This window comes from Moschus berezovskii, chromosome 17 (assembly GCF_049115385.1).
Source record: "Moschus berezovskii isolate FMDL1 chromosome 17, NW_MosBer_1.0, whole genome shotgun sequence".
In the NCBI taxonomy this organism is placed as follows: Eukaryota; Metazoa; Chordata; class Mammalia; order Artiodactyla; family Moschidae; genus Moschus; species Moschus berezovskii.
Window position 1 is genome coordinate 12,472,714 of NC_142476.1, and position 18,610 is coordinate 12,491,323.

The following is an 18,610-nucleotide window of genomic DNA, read 5'->3' on the forward strand; positions in this document are numbered from 1 at the left end:
GAAATGTGAAGATATTTGCTCTAGGAGGCAAGATTTGCCACCTGTGCATGCAGCTCACATTCTTGTCTCCTCTGGTGTGGCTGGAGGAGGGAGTGGGCGGTCAGACTAAGTGTGGCCAGAGCCGCCTGAAGGCAGCCTTGGGGAGGTGGGGGCTCTGGTAACACCAGCTTTTCCCCTCCCTCCATGCCTGCTTTTCAGCCGACACTGGAGGCAGTGGAACCGCGTCTTCCGCTGGAAGTGCCACGACGTGGTGAAGTCCAGGGTCTTCTACTGGCTGGTCATCCTGATTGTTGCCCTCAACACGCTGTCAATCGCCTCGGAGCACCACCACCAGCCTCTCTGGCTGACCCACCTGCAAGGTGAGACGCGTGACTGGCAGCCAAAGCCAATGGCACCTCAGGTTCTGTGAAGTCAGTTAGATGTTGACGTCATTTTCTAGGAACTCTAGTGGTGGTCCTCTCCTCCTCGTGGCATTACCAGGGGAAATATTAATAACAGCAACACACTGGGGACCCGCCAGGTGCTTGCCAGGTGCCTGGGCGAATGATCACAAACACAGCTGCTGGATGGACCGGGGAGCAGTAACCGAGTGCTTCACACACCCAAGTTCGCTCGAGTTCTACACAGCAGCCTCCCACCAAGTGTTTATAGCATACAGGCTCTATGTAAGGCTCTATGTAAGGCCAAGTAAAGCATGCAGGGAACACAGAGAAGGAAGGCACCTCTCCCAACCTCAAGGAGCTTCCTGAGCCAAAGAAGACAGATATTGATGAGTGATGTCAGCTCAAATAGGGAGGGCAACGATGGAGGTAAATGTAAGAGGAGGATTACAGAGGAGGGGAGGCTGGATAGGAGAAAGACACTCTGGTTAAAATGATGAAAAAGATAAAAGAAGGAAAACTGCTAGAACACTACCTTTTTCTGTGGGGAGGAGACAGGAAATAATGTTAGAGATCAGATGCATGTTTGCATTCATCCATCTAATCGTCTATCCACTCATCCATCAGTCTATCCATGCATCTGTCCATCTGTTCATCCATCCATCTAGCCATCCATCTAGCCATCCACCCACCCATCCATCCATCCATGCGTCCATCCATCCATCCGTCCATCCATTTAACCATCCATCCATCCACACATCCATCCATCCATGCATCCATCCACCCATCCATCCATCCATGCATCCGTCCATCCATTTAACCATCCATCCATCTAACCATCCACCCATCCATCCATCCATCCACACATCCATCCATCCATTGAACCATCCATCCATCCATCCATCTAACCATCCACCCATCCATCCATTTAACCATCCATCCATCCACACATCCATCCATCCATCCATCTAACCATCCACCCATCCATCCATCCATGCGTCCATCCATCCATCCATCCATCCATCCATGCATCCATCCATCCATTGAACCATCCATCCATCCATCCATCTAACCATCCACCCATCCATCCATTTAACCATCCATCCATCCACACATCCATCCATCCATCCATCTAACCATCCACCCACCCATCCATCCATCCACTTAACCATCCATCCATCCACACATCCATCCATCTAACCATCCACCCATCCATCCATCCATCCACACATCCATCCATCCATTTGAACCATCCATCCATCCATCCATCTAACCATCCACCCATCCACCCATCCATCCATCCACTTAACCATCCATCCATCCACACATCCATCCATCTAACCATCCACCCATCCATCCATCCATCCACACATCCATCCATCCATTTGAACCATCCATCCATCCATCCATCTAACCATCCACCCATCCACCCATCCATCCATCCATCCATTTAACCATCCATCCATCCACACATCCATCCATCCATCCATCTAACCATCCACCCATCCATCCATCCATCCATCCACACATCCACACATCCATCCATCCATCCATCTAACCATCCACCCATCCATCCACACATCCATCCATCCATGCATCCATCCATCCATTTAACCATCCATCCATCTAACCATCCACCCACCCATCCATCTATCCACTTAACCATCCATCCATCCACACATCCATCCATCCATCCATCTAACCACCCACCCATCCATCCATCCATTTAACCATCCATCCATCCACACATCCATCCATCCATCCATCTAACCATCCACCCACCCATCCATCCATCCACTTAACCATCCATCCATCCACTTAACCATCCATCCATCCACACATCCATCCATCTAACCATCCACCCATCCATCCATCCATCCACACATCCATCCATCCATTTGAACCATCCATCCATCCATCCATCTAACCATCCACCCATCCACCCATCCATCCATCCATCCATTTAACCATCCATCCATCCACACATCCATCCATCCATCCATCCATCCCTCTAACCATCCACCCATCCATCCATCCATCCACACATCCACACATCCATCCATCCACACACTCATCTCACCATCCACACATCCACACATCCATCCATCCATCCATCTAACCATCCATCCATCTATTCATTGCAGCCAGCATTCTTGAGAACCCCTTAAGTGTGTCAAGCATCGTTAATGCACTTCAATAACCAATATGGACAAAATGTGAACACTGTCCACCGAGAGGGCTCAGAGATGACTTTGAGGTCCCTGGTCTATGCAGATAAATGAATGGCAGTGCCACTTGCTGAGATGGGGAAGACAGTCAGTGACCAGGTATTTTTTTGGGGTGGGGCAGGACAGGCAGTCCCCATCAGCTTAGTCTTGGGCATGTTGAGTTTGAGGTTCCTTTGAGACATCCCAGCTAGACACTGAGGAGACAGACGTAAAGTAGGTCTGGGACCCAGTGGAGAGGTCTGGGTTGAAAAGTCAGAGTCTGGAGTCACCGGCAGGCATGATAATCAAAGCTTGGCCTTAGAAGACATCACAGGTCCCCAGAGGATGGTGTGTACTCACATGCTCAGCTCAAGTACAGCACTCAGGGTGAGGTGGGGGTGCCTCTGTAGAGGGGTACAGGAGAAGCTGGAGGAATCCCAGGGGGATGTGGTGTCCAGGATGCAAGGGAAGCGAACGTTTAAAAAGGCAAGAGGGGACTTCCCTGGCAACCGAGTGGTTAGGACTCTGCCCTTCCACTGCAGGGAACATGGGTTCCGCCCCTGGTTGCTGTGCATCTGGGAGGTCAAGGAAATGGGGTTAAAATGCCTGTGGCTTGATTGCTGGACTGAGGAGGGTGGTCCTGCCAAACACTGTACAGTTTACCTTGTTAGAAATCTAGGCTGTGTCCCTTCAGTGGGGAAAATTCACCAGGTTTTACTGGATTTGGAGGGCAGGTAGAGGAGAATGTCCTGGAAACGTGGGGAGGGTGCCGGGTGCGGGGCCCTTGTATCGCTGGCAGTGGGGGGGTCACTGGGGGCCTGGGCCAGGCGGGATGCGCAGGGGAGTGGCGCTGAGCTGCGCGGGCTGCCCTGCAGACGTGGCCAACCGGGTGCTCCTGGCCCTGTTCACCGTGGAGATGCTGATGAAGATGTACGGGTTGGGCCTGCGCCAGTACTTCATGTCCATCTTCAACCGCTTCGACTGCTTCGTGGTGTGCAGCGGCCTCCTGGAGATCCTGCTGGTAGAGTCTGGCGCCATGACGCCCCTGGGCATCTCGGTGCTGCGCTGCATCCGTCTGCTGCGGATCTTCAAGATCACCAAGTGAGCGGGGGCGTGGTCCCGGAGTCCCGTCCCTCCCGACGCCCCTCCCCGGCTCCATGCCCCGCCCCTACACCCTCCCAGAAGGGACGAGGCCCCGCCCGCCCCCTCCCACCGCCCCTCCCACCCACCTCCCCGTCCCGCCCCTCCACCCTCCCACTCCCAGCAGGGGCGTGGCCCCCCCCGCCGCCCCTCCCTCCTCCCTGCCCCGCCCCTCCATCCTTCCAGCGGGGGCGTGGTCCCGCCCTCCCCTCGCCTGCCCCGCCCCTCCCACCACCACCACACCTCCTCCTGCCCCGCCCCTCCCCTCCACTGTACCATCGGGGGCGTGGTCCGGCCGCCCCGCCCCGCCCCTCCCGCCTGCCCCCCCTTGGCCCTTCCAGCAGGGGGCGTGGTCCCACCTGCCCGCGGCCCCGCCCCTTCACCCTTCCCCCTCCCGCCTCCATCTCTCCTGTTTACTTACTTCTCACCAGGCCCACTGAGGGGCATGGGAAAGAGGAAGGAAAGGGAAGAGACTGGGAGAAGGAGGAAGGAAAAGAAGCCGGAAGGGGAGGAGGAGAAGGGGGCTGTGAGGAAGGATGGCGACGGCGGGGGCGTGGAGTGGTCGCAGGCCCTGGGTGCCGGGAGGAGTGGGCCTCACCCCCGTGGGGTTCAGAGTCTAGTGGTGGCCCCGGGAGTCAAACGGCCACCCTCCTAAGGAGCAGGAAGTGACAAGCCGGGATGGGCGCTCGGGATCCGGGCCGCCCCACCTCAGCCCCGGGCCGCCCTCCTCCAGGTACTGGACGTCTCTGAGCAACCTGGTGGCGTCGCTGCTCAACTCCATCCGCTCCATCGCCTCGCTGCTGCTGCTGCTCTTCCTCTTCATCGTCATCTTCGCCCTGCTGGGCATGCAGCTCTTCGGGGGCAGGTACGACTTCGAGGACACCGAGGTACGGCGCAGCAACTTCGACAGCTTCCCGCAGGCCCTCATTAGCGTCTTCCAGGTAGGCCGGAGCCGCTCGCTGCCTGCCCTGCCAGGTGCGGCCTCGCTTCCTCTGATCCGCCCCCGCCCCCGCCAGCCGCGGATGGTTTGGGTCGACGTTGGAAGGGGACTCTTGGACCACGTAGTCCCCAGGGAAGACCCTCACGTCCCTCTGTTCCCCCCCACCCCAGGTGCTGACGGGCGAGGACTGGAACTCTGTGATGTACAACGGGATCATGGCCTACGGCGGCCCGTCCTACCCCGGGGTGCTCGTCTGTATTTACTTCATCATCCTGTTTGTCTGCGGCAACTGTATCCCCTGGGGTGCAGGGCTCAGAAGAGAGCCCGGAGTGGGGAGGGGCCGGGAGAGGGGCTGGGACTGGGGGTCCTGATGCCCAGGCCCTCTGCGGGAGGTGGGGAGCACCCAGGATCCGGGGCAGGGGCGGGGACACAGCAGGTGCCATGTGGGGACAACAGTAGGGCAGCTCCTTCCAGCAGGAGGTTAAGGGACTTCAGGGCGACTGGTGACAGCGGGGAGGAGTCAGTCCCAGAAAGACGGGGTGGGGGGGGCAGGCAGGTCCTGCCGAGCCCAGCACCCCGGCTCCTTAGCAGCGCCCCAGACATCCTGCTCAACGTCTTCCTGGCCATCGCTGTGGACAACCTGGCAGAGGCTGAGAGCCTGACTTCCGCCCAAAAGGCCAAGGCTGAGGAGCGCAGACGCAGGAAGATGTCCAGGTGGGTGGGTGACCCCGCAGGAGTGATCTTCGAGAGGGGCGGCGGGAGGGCGCCTGCACAGGAGAGCTGAGTGTCCTGGACCAAGCTGCGCTCCTCTGTGCTGGGAACCCAGACAGTGCCACCCCGCACAGCTGCCTCCTCACCAGCCGGCAGACCCTGGGGTGGCTGACACCGAGCCTGCCAGCGCTGCTTGCTCATCGCGGCAGGGGCAGGGGGGAGCAGAGGACGCACTTGGCCTGTGCTGCTCCTGCCCCCAAGGAGCGCCCCCGCCTCGAGCCTGGGGTGGGGTCGGGGAGGGTGCCCTCAGGCTGAGCAGACGCTCAGAAGGTGGAGGTTCTCTTCCATGGAGGAGCGGGGCCTCTACTTTGGGTTTGCTTGGTTTTCCAACTCAGGGGTCTCCCGGACAAGTCAGAGGAGGAGAAGGCGACGGTGGCCAAGAAGCTGGAGCAGAAACCCAAGGGGGAGGGCATCCCCACCACCGCCAAGGTGAGCCCGTCAACCCATGGGGTGCTCTCAGGGGCCACGGGGAGGGGCCTCTGAAAGTTCCCCTTTCGCCCATGCCTTAGCGTGGGTGCTACGGGAATGGGGCTGTCTGCCTGGGCCCCTGCCAGGTGAGGGCAGCTCCATTACAGGAAGCCTTTGCGCTGAGGGCACACACGCCCCAACCCAGGAAGCAGACTTCCTCTGTATCGTGCCCCCTCCACATCTGATGCTCCATGGAGCAGCGCAGACCAGCTTCCAGCCCTGCCATTCTGTCCTGGCCTGGGGGCTGAGAAAGTAGAGCTCAGAGGGGCAGTGGTGGTGGGGGGTCCTGGCCTAGGGACTCCTCTGTCTTCTGTGAACTAAGCGGGTGGTGTGGCATTCAGGCTCAGACAGGCAGGGGTCCCGGTGGCTTCCTGGGCCTGGCTTCCCCTTCGTGACATGGGAAAGACCATGACAGCGGCACCCCCAGGCTGGAGGGAGGCTCAGGTGAGCTCTCACCTGCATGCCCTCCAGTCGGTGGGGACCACAGCTCTGGTTTTCATCTTCCTCATGTTCCTCCCTCCAGCTGAAGATCGATGAGTTTGAATCCAACGTCAACGAGGTGAAGGACCCCTACCCCTCGGCCGACTTCCCAGGTGAGGGTCCTGAGACTGAGGGCGGGGTGTGCAGGGGCAGCTCCTCTTGCTGGCTGTTCCCCCTGCCCCGAATGAGGGTTTGTGGAACCCGACCCCAGGAGAGAGAAGCTCAGAGTCCATTTATCTCAACGGGACTCCTGCCCTCATCAATGGCACGAGCTGGGGGCCTGCCTGGTGGGCAAGTCAGGGGCAGAGCCGGGCCCAGCACTGCGGTCACTTGCAGAGCAGGGCCCCCTGTTCCCCCAGCTTGTGAGCCACGCCAGGATGGCGCATCCAGCCCCAAGACAGGAGCTGAAACAGCAAGGCTCTGGGACCTTGCTCCTGGTTCCACTTCTGGAAGGTCCTGAGGCCGACAGCTCTCAGGCCAGCGTGCTGTGGGGAAGGGAGGGTGCCTGGCTGGACCCTGCCAGCCCCTCACGCCACATGTCACTCCCTGCCTGCTGGGGGTTCATGGTTGGGTTCAGAGCACAGGATCCAAGGGAGTAGCGAAGCATGGAAAGACACCCCGGCCTCTCTCCCTTCCCCACAGGGGACGATGAGGAAGATGAGCCCGAGGTCCCAATAAGCCCCCGGCCCCGTCCGCTGGCTGAGCTGCAGCTGAAGGAGAAGGCGGTGCCCATTCCAGAAGCCAGTGCCTTCTTCATCTTCAGCCCCACCAACAAGTGGGTGGCCCCTCGGCGATGGGGCAGGGTGGTGGTGGGGTCTCAGAGAAGGCTGCTTCCTGCTTCGAGAAGACCTCCTTCTCCCAACTCTCTGGGCCTACAGTTACACTGTGAGAAAGGCATTCCTTTAACTTCAGATTTCTTGCCCCATTTAAAGTGCCAGCATCCCCAGGAGACATATATTTTAAGCCTAATGCATTACTTACACCCGAGTGAGACCGGATATGTTGGTTCCTTTCTGAGACCAGAGTGGGGCTGCAGTTCTCACAGGCTTCAGTCTGACACCTTTAGATAACAGACCATAGTTCTCCTGGAGTTTCAGCGGTCAGCCTCAGGGCCTGAGGCTGGAGAGCAGCCTGCCCCGTGTTTTGACGGGAGCCATGGGATGGGCAGAGTGGTGGGGGAGGGCTTGTTGGGGGATGGGATGGGGCTGTGTAGCAACAGAAGGGGGGCGGGGCCCAGCAAGTCCAGCAAGAGACCACCTGGATGCGGCTGACCTTATCCGCTGACCAGGGCTGAGGCTGCTGAGGCCTGAAGGCCCCGTTCAGAGCCTCCTGACGCCCCCTCGCCCGCAGGCTCCGCGTCCTCTGCCACCGCATCGTCAACGCCACCTGGTTCACCAACTTCATCCTGCTCTTCATCCTGCTCAGCAGCGCCGCCCTGGCAGCCGAGGACCCCCTCCGGGCTGAGTCCGTGAGGAACCAGGTGACGGCAGCCAGCTCAGCGTGCCCCACTCCAGGCCTCAGGCACCCACACCTCACCCTGAGCCCCACCCCGTTCAGCTGTATCCGCTATGTGGCACCCGGCGTCACAGTTGCTTCGAGTTTAAGTCCCCAGAGCTGAGACTGCCCAACTCACTCCTTGTGGACAGTGTGGTCACAGCATGCGCCCTAGACCGGCTCTGGGTGCTGGGTTTTAGCCGTGATGATGGTGGGGATGGCAGTGCTGGTGATGGCATTGATGCTTGGGATGGTGACGGTGGTGGGGATGGGGGTGTGGGTGGGGACGGGGGATGGGGGTGGGGGTGGGGAGGATGGGGTGGGGATGGAGGGATGTTGGTGGGGATGGGGGGATGGGGGTGTGGGTGGGGATGGCCTTGACAGTGACGGTGGTGTGGTGATGGTGTGATGATGGTGGGGATGGTGGTGGGGATGGTGGTGACGGTGGGGGGGATGGGTTGGGGGGGTGGCCTTGACGGTGACGGTGGTGTGGTGACCGTGCTGATGCTGATGACGGTAACGAGGCCGCCCCTGCTCTGCTCCTTCTCTCACTGACTTCTGGCCTGCCACCAGATCCTCGGGTATTTTGACATCGGGTTCACCTCCGTCTTCACTGTGGAGATTGTCCTCAAGGTGAGTGAAGGCCATGAGACGACAGCCCGGGCCGGCTGGGGCTTACACAGGCTGTGCTCCCTCAGGGGCTGGGCTGCAGGGAGGAGGGACAAGCCAGAAGGCGGTGAAGAGCAGCAGGGACAGACTCTCAGTACCCAGGGGACTAGGTGGTCTCGGCTCAGGACTAGCATGAGCGGGCGAGCAGGCGGGTGGTGCAGGCCTGGGGTACGTTCAGCGGGCAGCCCGTGCGCCTCTCAGCAGAGCGCCCTGCGGGTCTGTGAAGCCTTGGGCACCTTCTTCCACTGTCCAGGCTCGGCTCGCCTAGGTGTGGCCGGGGAGCAGTGATCTGTACCCAGACCTTTGTTGTCAGTGACTGAAAGGGCTCCCCCAGGGTCCCAGAGAAGCGGCTGTTGCCCTGGGCGGGGTTTCTAGCAGCTCCGCCCTCTCACGCCCCCCACCCTATGCCCCCGCCTCCATAGCACACCACTGCCCTCCTGCTCTCACAGCGGACACACTGGATTCACACCATCATGGTGGGGGGTCCTGGGGAAGAGGTCTCCCATCTGTAACTGGGAGCCGGAGGGAAGAGGGGAGCCGTGCAAGGAGAGCAGGCCCAGGGCCGGCTGCAGTATGAAGGGAGGACAGTCCCTTCATTCAGGGGCCTGTTTATTGAAGGAACTGATCAGAGGGAAATGGTGGCTCCTTGGGGTCCAGGAGGACTTCTTGGAGGTGGTGACGTTAGAGTTAGGCCTTGAGATTGGACAGGACTTCATCAGAGAGAGAGCAGGGCAGTCCAGGACAAACAGTGACTGACACATTGTACAAAGGTGTTTGGGATGTGCTCAGAGAGCAGAAAGTGGCCCCTTGGGGCTGGCATACAGCGCGTTTGGGGTGGGGTGCAGCGCCGGGCAAGGTCTTTAGTCTTTACAGGCTGTTGAGCCTGACCCAGCCATGCCTAGGACACTTTCCAGGGAGGAAGAGGAGAGAGGAGGAGGAAGAGTAGGGGGAATTGTATCTGTAGGGCAGAGGGCAGGGCTTCCGTAACAAGGAGACCTGCGGCTCCCATGGCCTCGCTGCCCAAGAGAGGTCCCTGCGCTCCCAGAACTGGGCGCTGAGGATGGGGCAGTGCCCTGAGGACTCAGCCCAGAGTGTCCCCAGGCTCCACCACTGGGGGCGTGTCCCAGGCTCCACCACTGGGGGCGTGTCCCAAGCTCCACCCACCGGGGGCGTGTCCCAGGCTCCACCCACTGGGGGCGTGTCCCAGGCTCCACCCCACCAGTGGGGAGCTTTCCCCACCACCACCAGCAAGCCGCCTCTCCCCGCAGATGACCACCTACGGGGCCTTCCTGCACAAGGGCTCCTTCTGCCGCAACTACTTCAACATCTTGGACCTGGTGGTGGTGGCCGTGTCCCTCATCTCCATGGGACTCGAGTGAGTGGGGCAGCCACCCGCGTTGGTTGGTGGGCACTGAGCTGCCTGGGGATGGCATTTAGGGTCCCTTGGGCTGGCACCAACTGGCCTGAGTGACAACGTTCGGCGGGCAGAGTGTGTTTGGGAGACCAGGAGGGCATGTGGAGAGAGGGCAGAAGCCCCCAGCCCCGTGGGGAACACGGTGCTCGCGCCTGGAAAGCTCCTATCTGACGGAGGGTCAGGTCTATGGGCCGCCCCTGTGAGAGGCAGTCCAGGGCTGGAGGCCCCTCTGTCCTGGGACACACCCTGCCTCAGGGGAGGGCCGGGCGGACAGGTGGGGGTGAAGGGAGCTGGGGGCGGGGGGAGGCTGAGCAGGCTGCCCCCAGGTCCAGCACCATCTCCGTGGTGAAGATCCTGAGGGTCCTGAGGGTGCTCCGACCGCTCCGAGCCATCAACAGAGCCAAAGGCCTGAAGGTGAGAGGGGCCCAGAGGGACCCTCTGGGGGAGGGGATCCCAGGCCTGACTCCAGACTCGGCCCAGATACCACCGCTCAGCCCGCCCCCTTTGCGCAGTGGGGATGGGGGTGCGCCTGGGCAGCTCTGTCCCTGGAGCCCCTTCTGTCCTCGGCAAGCTGGGAGGCAGCTAGGCTTGCACCCAGGGGCCCCTGGGCTGGGCAGCGAGAAGAAGCAGGTGCCGACCGGGGCTCCCGCCCCCACAGCACGTGGTGCAGTGCGTGTTCGTGGCCATCCGCACCATCGGGAACATCGTCCTGGTCACCACCCTCCTGCAGTTCATGTTCGCCTGTATCGGCGTCCAGCTCTTCAAGGTGAGCCCCCCCGGCCCCCCGCCCAGCGCCGGCCAGCCCACGTCCCCTCCGAGCAAAGGGAGGCCAGGTGTCCTGAACGCACGGGTGCAAGGCGCACTGTTAGGAGCCTGAGCGCAGACCCTTTGGGGTGGCCCCCCACTGGCTCTCCAGATTGAGGCCCCAGTCTGCCTACCTGAGTAGCACCCTCCCTGCTGTCATCCCCTCCACCCTCGGGGACAGGGCCAGCCCTAACCCTTGCCTACCCCGCTTCTGCAACCCGAGTGCCCGCCGATGTGTCCACCGGGAACTTCTGCAGGGCAGAGGTGGGGGTCCACTGTGTCACATCTGGGAGCCCCCCTCCTGTTCTCAGTTTCCTGGAAGAACTCAGCCATTCATTCCCATATGGGACTCAGCCAGCCCTGCAGTCCGGCTTCTCTTCCAGAGCTGACTGCTGGATGCCTCTGGCTTTTAGATCACGTGTAGGACACAGACACGGACCTGGAGGACACATCCCTATTCATGACCTTCCGGGTCCTTCCAGAACCCTCTGCTCCTGCCCCCAAAGCACCATCTTTTCAATCGCGATTATATAACCTCAGTCATTCTTAGGCCTGCAATGGCTTCATCTTAGAATCCTTCATTCATTCAACAAATATTTCTGGAGCTATTTCTCTGGGTCCAGGCCTCTTTTAGGGCTTGAGGGGGCCACGCAGCAAACCCCACAAGGACGTCCCTGTGGGCAGGAGCAGACTTTGAGGAGAGCTGTCAGGGTGGGGCTCCCAGAAGACTTTTAGGGGCCGGGTCCTGTGGGTTTCTGTCCTGGAGGGGCAGGAGTGGCGTCTGGACTGACTAGCTGAGTCTCAAAACACTGCTCACAGCGGGCTGCACACGGCCCATCCCCAGCTCCAGCCAGGCTGCCCTACCCTCCTGCCCAGCATTGCCTTCTGCAGCTTGGGGACCCTGGCACCCCTGAGGGCAGGGTCTCGATGTGACCGACTCATTCTCACCTTGGCACCATCTGGCCGCCGCATCGGAGCCCCCCAGACTCGCTCCCCAAGGAACAAGGGGCAGCTGCCCTTCCGCCCTGCTCCCTCCTCAACAGACTCCCAGTTCCCGCCTGTCCACATCGCAGTCAGACAGCAGGCACAGGTGGCGTGCACGTCGCATCTGTAACACGCTTGGGACATGCATCCGTATTACATCTGCCTTCCAAACTAGACTGGCTGTTTAGCTTCAAGTGCCCGGAGACCTGCCCAGGGGCAGCCGGGTCCTCTGCCTCACGTTCATCTTCTGCTCCGAGTCGTTGGGAGGTGGTGACAGGGCGGGGTGTGGCCTTCAGCTTGTCCTGTGTCCCTGACCGAGGCAGTCCCCTTTCCTGGCCCTCGAGGGGCCCAGACCAGTATCTGCGGGTTCAAACTTAATTTAGCCACAGTCAGACTGGCAATCACCTCCTTTTGCCCAAATGAAACCTTCCGTGGGTGCCCCGTGTGTGAGGCAGATCAGAGGAGAAGCAACTCGTGCTGAAATCCACAGAGGGGCTCACAGGGCCCACCCAGCCAGGACCCCCGCGCCATGTGGAGATAAGAGGTCTCATCTGTCCCAGCTGGGCTCTGTCCCGGGGCCTGAGCAGGAGGAGTGGGGAGGCGGGGCAGCCTGGTCCTTGCTCTGTGACAGGGAGACCCAGCAGAGGGGGCAGGGGCTGTGCCCATGTTTCCCTTCCTTGGGCCGGCCTGGGCACCAGCAGCACCATCACCCAGGAGCCGGTGCCCAGCCTCGCCACTGTCTGCCCGGTGGGAAGCAGGGTGTGATGGACGGTCCTGGGCTCTGCCCCACGGCCAGGCTACCCTGCAGAGGAAGACCCAGACCCTGCCCTCCTTCCTCCCTGCTGCCCCATTGTTCCACCCTGTTTCCATGACAACCTGTCTCCCTCCCTCCCGCCGGGACCCAGGGGAAGTTCTTCAGCTGCAACGACTTGTCCAAGATGACGGAGGAGGAGTGCAGGTGTGCGGGGTGGGGGGGCCTCGTGCAGGGCAGGGCAGTCCTCCGCTGGGGAACTGGGGAACCTGAGCCCCTCGGGCTTACAGGGGCCCCTTCCTCGGGTGACCCTGGGGAGGGTCCCAGGTCCAGACCACACTTACTGCCCAGGGCCGGGAGGACGTGGGGAGAGGGCCCACGTGCAGTGTGGTGACCTGGCCCTCTGCCCTCAGGGGCTACTACTACGTGTACAAGGATGGGGACCCCACGCAGATAGAGGTGCGTCCCCGCCAGTGGGTGCACAACGCCTTCCACTTCGACAACGTGCTTTCAGCCATGATGTCCCTCTTCACTGTGTCCACCTTCGAGGGATGGCCTGAGTGAGTGAGCAGGGACCCTGGAGACACAGCCATGCCCAGGGGAGGCCCGGGAACCACCTGCCCTCCTGTACCGGCTGGGTGTGGCGGGGGCTCTTGCGGCGTGTGTGCAGGATGGGGTGCTGGTGGCTTGCTCCAGGGACAGCCTGACCAGGGCCTGGGCCTCTCCGGTCACAGGGCACCCTCCCCGAGTGGTGGAGGGGACATGGCACCCCATGCGGGATGGGAGGCAGGCCCCTTCCCGGATCTGCTGCAGCCTTTCCGGGCCGGGTCCTAACTTCTCCCCCACGGGCGACTGTCCAGGCGTCCCCCCACGGCCGGTGGGACGGAGCCCGCCCTTCCTAGCTGGGCTTGGCCTCAGCCTAGCCAGCCCAGCCCACCTCTGTCCTCTGCCCACCCAGGCTGCTGTACAAGGCCATCGACTCTTACGAGGAGGACAAGGGCCCTGTGTACAATCACCGCGTGGAGATGGCCATCTTCTTCATCATCTACATCATCCTCATCGCCTTCTTCATGATGAACATCTTCGTGGGCTTCGTCATCGTCACCTTCCAGGAGCAGGGGGAGACCGAGTACAAGAACTGTGAGCTGGACAAGAACCAGGTGCTGGGCCGCCTGCCACCGGCGTGAGACTCGGGTCAGGAAAAGGGCCCTGGGTGGGGGTGACCCCCGGCCCTCCTCCAACCCACCTCCCACCCGAAGCATCACTGGGTGGTCGTGTGGGGTCCCCTGTGGACCTGTCGTGATGCCCAGAGCCTCTAGAAATGGGCATTGTCGGCTCCAGAGGAACCAGAGCCTGAGGGAGACCCTTCCCTGAACGGCCCTGCAGAGGCCACAGCCGCCCTTGATCTGCCGTGGGCAGGACCCTCTGGCCCGGGAAGTGGGCGGAGCGTGGGTGGGTGTGGGGCGTGGCGTGGGCGTGGCGAGGGCGTGGGGCCGGGCTGGGTGGGGCGTGGTGTGGGTGTGGGCATGATGGGCGTGGGTGTGGCATGGGCGGGGCGGATGGGAGGGACGTGGGTGTGGCGCGGGGCGGGGTGTGGTGTGGGCGGGGCGTTGGTGTGGGGCGGGGGCGGGGCGTGGGGTGGGGCCGGGCTGGGTGGGGCGTGGTGTGGGTGTGGGCATGATGGGCGTGGGTGTGGCATGGGCGGGGCGGGGGCGTTTGTGTGGGCGTGGCGTTGGTGTGGGGCGGGGGCGTGGCGTGGTGTGGGGCCGGGCTGGGTGGGGCGTGGTGTGGGTGTGGGCATGATGGGCGTGGGCGTGATGTGGGGCGGGGCGGGGGGTGGGGGCGGGGCGTTGTTGCGGGGGTGGGGCGGGGACGTGGGGCTGGGCTGGGTGGGGCGTGGGCACGATGGGCGTGGGTGTGGTGTGGGCGGGGCGGGCGGGCGGGGCCTGGGTGTGGCGGGGGGGCGTGGGCGTGGTGTGGGTGGGGCTTTGGTGTAGGGCGGGGCGGGGACGTGGGGCCGGGCTGGGTGGGGCGGGGTGGGGCGGGGTGGGGCGGGGCCCGGCGCTGACCTGCCCGCCGGTCCGGTCTCAGCGCCAGTGCGTGCAGTACGCCCTGAAGGCCCGCCCCCTGAGGTGCTACATCCCCAAGAACCCCTACCAGTACCAGGTGTGGTACATCGTCACCTCCTCTTACTTCGAGTACCTGATGTTCGCCCTCATCATGCTCAACACCATCTGCCTGGGCATGCAGGTGAGGCCGCCGGGACCAGGATCCCGGGGACCAGGGCCCGGGCAGCCCAGAGGAGTGGCCCCAGGATGGACGGCCGGCTCCGCGCCAGCCTTTGTGCTGAGGTGCCCCGCGGGGCAGAAAGGGGAGTGGGACGCAGGCCCGGGTGCAAAGCACACGGCGGTGTATGAAGGCGGTGATTCAAAAGCACATGTGGCCGCAGCCACTCTGGGACGGGGCTGGCCACACAGGGGGTGGGCCGTGTGGGAAGCCCGAAGTGCCTTCCTGTTTTCCTTCTGCTGTTGCATGTCTGGGTGGTGGAGATGGTTGGAATGTTGGCTTCAGTCCCAAGAAAAGTGGGTTTAATATTCACGGAACAGGGGTCTCTGAGGAGATGAGCACAGTTGGTAGACAAGTCACAATCAGCAGCGTCAGTGCGTGCTCAGTCCCTCAGTCGCATCCGACTCTTGAGGACCCCGTGGACTGTAGCCCGCCAGGCTCCTCTCTCCACGGGATTTCCCAGGCAAGAGTACTAGAGTAGGTTGCCATTTCCTTCTCCAGGGGATCTTCCCCTCCCAGGGGTCGAACCTGTGTCTCCTGCATTGGCAGGCAGGTACTTTACCGCTCAGCCACCAGGAAAGCCCCTCACGCAGCATGGTTATCAAGCCTTAATTATCTGATCCCTTATGCCCGTGAATCAATAGAATCTCACAGCAAGGCCCCTGGCCCAAGAGTCACACACACTCCCAAGGACCACAGGCTTCCGGGTGGGGCGGGTCTGGAAAGGGAGACCCGAGCTGGGGGCCCAGAGCGGAGGAGCCAGGCTCACATGGGGGCCCAAGGCAGCAACAGGGTCCGGCAGCCCAGCCAGGATGGGCAGGGCTGGGGCGGGGGCAGCACCAGAGCCTCTGCTGCCTGGGAATGTCTCAGGGAAGAAGTAGGCTTCTGTCAACTTTATTTTTAAAAAGGTGAGAGATTCCTGGGAAATGCTGGAGGACACAGATCTCAGGAGGGTCGTAGGGGAGACTCGAGGGGGCTGAGGGCGCTACTTTGGGCTGCCTCTGTGTTCCCGGGTAGGGGGGAGCAGCTGGCAGGCACAGGTGATTGCAAGTGCCACCTGCGGGTGGTGCTGGTCGTCCCAGCCTAGAATCAGGGGGCTTGCCTCCTGGTCCTGCACCCAGGCGGCTCCGGGGAGCTGGCCACAGAGCCTCCCGCCCGGCCTCCCAGAACAGATGTGTGTGGGTAACCTGCTCACGGGACCGGGGCTGGGCCCCCTCTCCTCCCTTCACAGTCCTTCCGGGGAGAGGGCGTGGCCATGAGGCCCGGTACGATTCTGGACGTGGCCAGAGCATGCTCCTGGTTCTCTGAGACTAAGGAAAGCAGGGCAGGGGCTGGGGAAGAAGGCAGGGCTCTGGGGGAGCCGCCCAGCCCCTCCCTGTACCCCTCACAGCACTACAACCAGTCAGAGCAAATGAACCACATCTCCGATATCCTCAATGTGGCCTTCACCATCATCTTCACGCTGGAGATGGTCCTCAAGCTCATGGCGTTCAAGGCCAGGGTGAGTCCTGGGCTCTGGGGAAAGGTGAGCACATGTGGCCAGGGGGCGACCTTCCTGTGGAGCCCTCCATGGCCTCGTCCTCCTGGGCAGCCCCTCGGGCACTCAGAGCCAGCCGACCACTCAGTTTTGGCTGCAGGAGTGGACTGTATGTGCCGGTGCCCCTTTGGTCCCTGAGCGTCTGAGCGGCAGCCCCGGGGCCGGGAAGTGTCCTGGTCCCCAAGTCCACGACCCCACCCCCACCCCGTCAGGTCTGCCTAGACTGGGTTTCGGGGGTCGGGCGGAGGAAGACTTCCCTGTGTGGACGGGACCCCAGCCCTGAGTCTCCCAGGCACGCTGCCTTCCCGTTGGACCACTTTATGCTCTGGAGGGAAGGGAGCAGAGGAGGGGCCCTGGAGCACCCCTGGGAAGTGGCAGGGTACCCCCCCAGCAATTCTGCATCCCTCAGACAGGGGCCGCCGAGCTCCTTCCTTCCACAGCTCACCCTGGGACCCCCTCCCCCAGGGCTATTTTGGGGACCCCTGGAACGTGTTCGACTTCCTGATTGTCATCGGCAGCATCATCGACGTCATCCTCAGTGAGATCGACGTGAGTGCCAAGCGGGCGGAGCCATCGCTGGGGCGGGGCCATCGCTGGGGCGGGGCTGAGGCCACAGACCCTGGTGGGGCACCCACTGGTGCGCAGCCCAGCACCCCAGGCCACAAATCCTGAAGAGCAGACACCTCAGAGTCCAGGCACAATGAGGGTGCCAGGTGGCCCAGGGCAAGCGCCACAGTGGACAGGAGACGTCCTTTCTGGGTGGGGTGGCCAGGGAAGGCTTCGTGGAGGTGGCGCCATGTGAAGGGACCTTCAAGGAGACGTCCTTTCTGGGTGGGGTGGCCAGGGAAGGCTTCATGGAGGTGGCGCCATGTGAAGGGACCTTCAGGAAAGGGAGGTGGGGAAGGGACAAGCCGCACTGGCAGGGTGGCTGCAGGAGCAGATGGATAAACAGAAGGTCCAGGGCATGGAGAGCTCAGCGCAGTAGGAGCCGGGCAGCATGTGGGAGTGGGGGAACTGCTGGAGAGGCAGGTGGGGTTCTCGGACCTTGTGTCGCCGGCAGCGGGGGGTCACTGGGGGTCTCTGAACAGGAAACTTGTAAACAGTGAATCTGGAGGTGAGGACAGGAGGTGAGACCACTGAAAGTAGGTGCACAGTTAGGGAGGCGGTTGTCTCCTCCTCAGATACTTTCCTCGTGCCCCCACATGCACTAGAGATACTGCAACGAACAGGGGCACCAGGGGAGATGGGCAGTGAAAATCAACCCACCACGTGGCAGGTGTGGTCAGTGAAGGGGCGGGAGGTGGCATCGGGGGGCCCCAGTCCAGCCTTGCAGGAGGCATGCGTGCAGGGTGAGGGGCAGAGCACGGCCCCTCAGTAGGGTGAGCTAGGAGGGGGTGGGCTGAGGGCCAGGGGGAGGCGTGGTGGCAGGGCTGGAGAGTGGGGAGCTGAGCCCAGAGAAAGGGCAGGGGCTGGACCACGGACCTTCTTCAGTTCAGTTGCTCAGTCGTGTCTGACTCTTTGCGACCCCATGGACTGCAGCACACCAGGCCTCTCTGTCCTTCACTGTCTCCCGGAGCTTGCCCAAGTTCATGTCCATTGAGTCAGTGATGCCATCCAACCATCTCATCCTCTGTCGTCCCCTTCTCCTCCTGCCCTCAATCTTTCCCAGCATCAGGGTCTTTTCAAATGAGTCAGTTCTTTGCATCAAGTGGTCAAAGTATGGGAGCTTCAGCCTCAGTCCTTCCAATGAATATTCAGGACTGATTTCCTTTAGGATGGACTGGTTGGATCTCCTTGCAGTCTAAGGGACTCGCCAAGAGTCTTCTGCAACACCCCAGTTCAAAAGCATCAATTCTTCCACGCAAAGCTTTCCTTGTAGTCCAACTCTCACATCCATACATGACTACTGGAAAAAGCATAGCTTTGACTAGATGGACCTTTGTTGGCAAAGTCATGTCTCTGCTTTTTAATATGCTGTCTAGGTTGGTCATAGCTTTGCTTCCAAAGAGCAAGCATCTTTCAATTTCATGGCCACAGTCACTATCTGCAGTGATTTTGGAGCCCAAGAAAATAAAATCAGTTGCTGTTTCCATTGTTTCCCCATCTATTTCCCATGAAGTGATGGGACTGGATGCCATGATCTTCATTTTTTGAATGTTGAATTTTAAGTCAACTTTTTCACTCTCTTCTTTCACTTTCATCAAGAGGCTCTTTAGTTCTTCGCTTTCTGCCATAAGGGTGGTATCATCTGTGTATCTGAGGTTATTGATATTTCTCCCAGCAAT

At 61.3% G+C, this 18,610-nt stretch overlaps 1 protein-coding gene across 2 annotated transcripts in view; it reads left to right on the forward strand.

The window, feature by feature from the left end:
* CACNA1S (calcium voltage-gated channel subunit alpha1 S) overlaps positions 1-18,610 on the forward strand; it is a 60,168-nt gene that overhangs the window by 23,880 nt on the left and 17,678 nt on the right. For both annotated transcript variants that reach the window (XM_055418936.2, XM_088845206.1), the window contains exons 10-28: positions 199-359; positions 3,463-3,688; positions 4,461-4,668; positions 4,838-4,958; positions 5,267-5,381; positions 5,774-5,867; positions 6,430-6,499; positions 7,029-7,161; positions 7,737-7,866; positions 8,454-8,513; positions 9,818-9,924; positions 10,290-10,377; positions 10,622-10,729; positions 12,657-12,709; positions 12,916-13,062; positions 13,461-13,662; positions 14,594-14,752; positions 16,179-16,289; positions 16,791-16,874. In XM_055418936.2, the coding sequence (XP_055274911.2) occupies positions 199-359; positions 3,463-3,688; positions 4,461-4,668; positions 4,838-4,958; positions 5,267-5,381; positions 5,774-5,867; positions 6,430-6,499; positions 7,029-7,161; positions 7,737-7,866; positions 8,454-8,513; positions 9,818-9,924; positions 10,290-10,377; positions 10,622-10,729; positions 12,657-12,709; positions 12,916-13,062; positions 13,461-13,662; positions 14,594-14,752; positions 16,179-16,289; positions 16,791-16,874 (2,377 nt within the window). The remainder of the gene's footprint in view (positions 1-198; positions 360-3,462; positions 3,689-4,460; positions 4,669-4,837; positions 4,959-5,266; positions 5,382-5,773; positions 5,868-6,429; positions 6,500-7,028; positions 7,162-7,736; positions 7,867-8,453; positions 8,514-9,817; positions 9,925-10,289; positions 10,378-10,621; positions 10,730-12,656; positions 12,710-12,915; positions 13,063-13,460; positions 13,663-14,593; positions 14,753-16,178; positions 16,290-16,790; positions 16,875-18,610) is intronic.